The 5,036-nt window shown below is 43.0% G+C and overlaps 1 protein-coding gene across 1 annotated transcript; it reads right to left on the bottom strand.

Moving 5' to 3' along the window:
* Nucleotides 1-1,230: 1,230 nt before the first annotated feature.
* On the bottom strand, nucleotides 1,231-4,820 carry Cbr-pha-4 (the record flags this gene model as incomplete). The annotated part of the gene is made up of 6 exons (XM_002638495.1): nucleotides 1,231-1,422; nucleotides 1,505-1,907; nucleotides 2,297-2,720; nucleotides 2,831-2,951; nucleotides 3,024-3,092; nucleotides 4,596-4,820. Coding segments are annotated over 6 exons (1,434 nt in total), but the record flags the coding sequence as incomplete, so codon positions are not given.
* Nucleotides 4,821-5,036: the final 216 nt, after the last annotated feature.

The following is a 5,036-nucleotide window of genomic DNA, read 5'->3' as shown; positions in this document are numbered from 1 at the left end:
TGCCGCCGGGGGACGAGGATTTTCAGTGAGAAACCTAGGCCACGGCACCTGACAGCCTTTTTTTCAAGTTGCCATCAGTGGTTTTTTACGTTTTTTACCTGCCGGACATGAAATTGAAAAAAATCCGGAAAATTTGCTACGTAGGAAAGGCGCCCGCTGCCGTGGCCTAGGTTTCTCACTGAAAATCCTCTTCCCCCGGCGGCACCTTTTTTTGAATTTTCTTCCTTTTCAACGGCGTTTTTTGGGAATTTCAGATTTTTTTTGAATTTTTTCGCAATAATATTCGGAAAATAGATAACTTTTAACACATTTTCATGCAATAAAAATTTCTGGTCGGAGTCCCCCTTTAAAAGAAGCTCTTTTATTAGTGTTTACGGTATTCTTCGTCATTTTCATTGGAGTTCTTGAGCTCCACTGTCTACCGTATTCTTCTACCGTACCCCATTTCCCTGTCACACCTTCTTACCATAATATCCTGAACCTATTACCACATCATGTTGCATAACCCCAGCCACTACCTCTTCAATGAATGTTTACCCAAACTTTTGGCACAATTCTCCTGTGATTGACCTCAACACCTTCTTTTTCCTCTTCCTGTGTATTCAGAACGACCGTATCCGGATACGTTACCCCGTTGTCTGTTCATTGTTATAAGGACCCCTTTGTGTTTTAAGACAATGGAAGAATGGTCCTTATCGGATATCTATCGTATTATTGTTTCAGAAGGATTGAAGAAAACTTTTTATGAGTTTAGAAAAAGTAAAAATACCAGAAAAACAGTGAATTTCAGAAAAATGCGACAAAGACGGTATAAAAAGTAGGATCCTGGGATGAAGAAGAAATGTGTGAAAATGGTCCCTGCGCGACACAAAATGGAAAGGAATTTGAGATTTTTTGGAGAGAAATGAAAAATAGTAAATTTCTGAAAACAGTGAAAAGTATAACATTCATCAAAAAAAAGTATATTATGTGAGCGAGACGGTAGATACTGACGATATGAGAGAAAGGAGGAGCTAATAGAAAACTTATTGCAATAAGAGAATTTTTGAACCGGTAACATTCGGTGGATTCTTTTTCAGAGGAAAGGGGGGCTGATTGATTTAAAGACATCTGTGATTTTCAAACTTTCAGGGCGGGAACATAACCAGTGGCTGGGGGAAGATGGGCTTCTATGATAGTAGGGATAACAAGTATATTTACAATAGCAATTTAAAAAACCTTATGATCTTTTTAGAGATTCGCAGCAGAGTTCGGGTTGGTGGAGCTGTATAGAGTATTCTGATATCCATTATAATCATTGGAGGTATACAGGCTCGTTGGATTGTAGATGGTGTTGTTCAGGAAGTTCTGTCCCTGGAGGAGATTCGCCGAGAAGTCTCCCGAATAGATGTATGGCGAAGAGTATTGCCCGTTGAGGTTCATCTGGAAATTATAGGAATTAGAATTTTTTAGAATGCATAGAGCCCATTCAAGGTTCCGCTAGTATTTGCACAAGGTCCCTCACCTGTGGCTGTGTAGCTCCAAGACTTCCGACACTGGAGATGACTGAAGTGGGTTGACTGTGATTGACTGCCGACGCGATTGGGTCAAGTAGCGCGGAAGAAGCGGTGGCGGCCGACGCTGCTGATTTCAGCTCCTCTTTCACCTCAATCTTAGCAGTGGGTTGACTGACCATCGGGTACGCTCCAAGTGATGAAGTTGTTGAAACCGTCTGATCCTCATCCTTGATCTCAATCTTGGGCACGTGTTGTTGTTGCTGAGCATGAGCATTTCTCTTCTTTCTTGATGGCTCACGCTCCTTGACCTTGAATCTCTTTTGACGACGAAGATAACATCCATTCTCGAACATGTTACCGCAATGCTCATGGAGCGTCCAGAAGGATCCCTTTCCTGGCTTGTCTGGGGATCTGAAAAAAGAGATTTAGGTCGGAAAATCTATTAACTTCCGGAACACATCCATAGGTAACAAGTAATCAAACATTTTTTTCTGTTCTTTTTCACAGAAGCGCGCGCTGACTAATTGTTCTGGCGGGGAGGAGTTCCGGCGCCCTTCTCATCTAAACAGCTTCATGCTTCGTTGGCGCCCTCAAGGAAGGTGAGGAGCGCATTGAATTATAAATGTGGCGCAGCGACGGGAAAGCGGGAGTCCTTGAGAAAAACTATACAATAATAGGTATATGGTAAAGGCTCCGGTAAAATACATTTACTTGGTCGGGCGCAGGGGATTCGAGGTACCTCCGAGTAGGTATATGGGAATTCCTGGTAATAAGCTTAGCCCCAGAAGTTCAGAACTAACCTAGCAACTTTCACGAAGCAGTCATTGAAGGATAAAGAGTGGCGAATCGAGTTTTGCCATCTTTGCTGATGATTCTGGTAGTATGGGAACAGCTCCATGATCCAGTTGTAGATTTCCGAGAGGGTCAATTGTCGTGTAGCCGATTTTTGAATTGCCATTGTGATCAAGGAAATGTAGGAGTATGGCGGTTTCGATTGCCCATAGGTTCCTTGTCTCCGAATCTTCTCCCGAACATTCTCGAATTCCTGAACCGTCAGCTCCTGTCCGCTACTTCCGGATCCTCCCGCGTACGATCGGCTTTCAACTGGGGAGCCAGCAGCGGCATTGATGGTTGAAGCGGTTGAGCTCGAGTTGCGTCCAGACGATCGATTGACGACGGAAGCAGATGATGTTGTGACGGATGCGGAGCCGGTGGTGGGATTGGCTGCGAAGCCTGGAAAATAGGAAGGTTGGGCGTTAGGTTACATAGTCATAGGATATGAATAATTAAGTGGCTAGCTCAGTACTGGTCATAGAATGAAACATAGTACTTACCTAATGGTGAAATCCCTCCTCCTTGCATGAAGTTCGCCGTGGTGTTGATATAGTTGGATCCCAATTGATTAGCATACTGATTATAGTTGTAGTTGAGAAGTCCATTGGTGGCATTCGAATACTGGAAAGCCAACGTTGAATCATCTTTGGTTCCAAGCGCGAAGGTTTGGCCTAGATATGGCTTGCTGCTCACCTGATAGGCTGGCTGATAGCTGAGCGCTGTGTTGGAGTAGGTGGGCAGATAGTCCTGAGCGTTCATCGCCTGGAAAAAAAGTTTGCTTATATATAGATAGAGGAAGGACAAAGAGAAAAAGAGGATTATGTAAATATTTAAATACAACAAATATTTAGATATTTAGAGAGAAGGACCTCCGCGGAAACAGAAGTTAGAGAAGCGCGTGAAAAAACAACAAGTCTGGACAAACAGACAAACATTATAGAGGGTTTGGACCTTTTTAATGAATCGAAAAAAATATAGAGGTGTTCCACAGACTCATAGATCGAGAGGTACTGAGGAAGGGCTAGAGTCTCTGCCTCCCTCTCCGTCAGGACTCCGCCCCCACTCCCATCCGACCCCCACCCTGCGCATCGCCCTATCCCTCCCCCCTGGGCAACTACAGTAATCCTCCAAGACACGCCCCGGTGTGAGAATACCTGAGAAACCCTAAGAAACGCCAAGATGAGAAGTTCATGACCTTGGAGTTGATAATGCCCAAAAGATATGATCTTCGCCCAAGTTCCAGCAGATGACCTCCTATGGAGTGTGAGAAAAATGGGGAGGAGGGTCTGGGGACAGGGTTTCGGATAAATAAATAGAAATTGAATAAATATTTGGCTTCTTGGGCAAGGACGCCCTGCCCTCCTCACTCAGGACCCCTTCTTGTGGACATACACACATTTTCCATCCATTTTCACCACTTTTTTACATCTCGTGCATGATGTGCTCCTGGATTTTTAACTAGTTTTTGTTTCATACTGCTTGAGAGTCCTTCCGAATAGTCTTACTGTATCAACCAGTTTTTTTTTGGCCTAGAAATGATCTTACATGACCATGGTGTGTTTTCCCAGATGATGTAGATGATGTACTGTGGCGAAACCAAGGAACGTCTCCAGAAGACTTCAAAATCAAAATTTTGAAAAAAAAAATTTGGGCATTTAATTAGAAACATTTCTGATTCATCTGTCCAAATTTCAGCTCATTAGGTTAACTTTGAGTGGGTGATAAGACGCGCGACACATCAAACCGAATTTGGTGAATGTTCTTAGTAATGATAAGAAACTAGGGCTCTCGGAGCTATAGAAATCTGCCACAATGGCTCTAGAAAAGAAGCCTGAGCTGCGATTTTGAGATTTTTTACCTAACTAGATTCATAAATCTCAAGATTTCGATAGCTTCAATCTTGAACCGCAAGCTTTAAAATCGGCAAAAAATTGAAGCTGAAGCTTGAGATCTATGGATCAAGATAGCTTAAAAATTCCAAAATTGCAGCTCAGGCTTCTACGAGTCTCTAGCTTTCAATATTGCCAAAAAATAGGACCTAGTAGCTAGCAAAATGGATTTCCTAAGAAAATTAAGGAAAATAAAACTTAAGTGAGTCACACTCCCCCCCAACCACTCATCAATACTATACGCCCAGACAGTTAGAGAGGAAAGCATATGGTCTTTTTTAGAGCTATCACTGATAAGGACGGAAAAAATAAGCATCATCGTTTTCAACCAATACGTCACTTAAGCAGAATGTTTCCGAAAAACCAATTGACCTACCGTATAATCCAAAGTGCTGGCTGCTGAAGACGTGGGCACGGCGCTTCCAGTCCCATCAGTTGCTCCAGTTACTGTAGTATTCGGTAGCATCTTCTTGCCACGTTGCTTAGGCGATCTCTTCTTGTTCTCCTTTACGTTCTGCTCAACGTCTTCTGAGTCTGAAGTCGTGGTGGCGTTGCCGTCTTCGGAATCCGAGTCCTCGGATACTTGCTCCTCTTTGATAACCTAGAATACCACCTTTTAGTTTTTAGTCCTTTGTACTTCTTCTCCTAATATTCATTCGCTACTTGACCCAAATTTTTTGGAAAGAAGGAGGTGGGGAGGGTGTAAGTATTGAATTACAAAAAAGGAATCGAGTCGAGAGAGCGCGAGAGAGAGAGAGAGAGAGAAGAGAGGTAGAAGAGAAAAATGAAGATTTCCAAAATGAATGAAAAAGAGATG

Source organism: Caenorhabditis briggsae (assembly GCF_000004555.2).
Source record: "Caenorhabditis briggsae complete genome, chrV, whole genome shotgun sequence".
Taxonomy (NCBI): domain Eukaryota; kingdom Metazoa; phylum Nematoda; class Chromadorea; order Rhabditida; family Rhabditidae; genus Caenorhabditis; species Caenorhabditis briggsae.
This window is presented reverse-complemented; position numbering and strand designations above follow the sequence as displayed.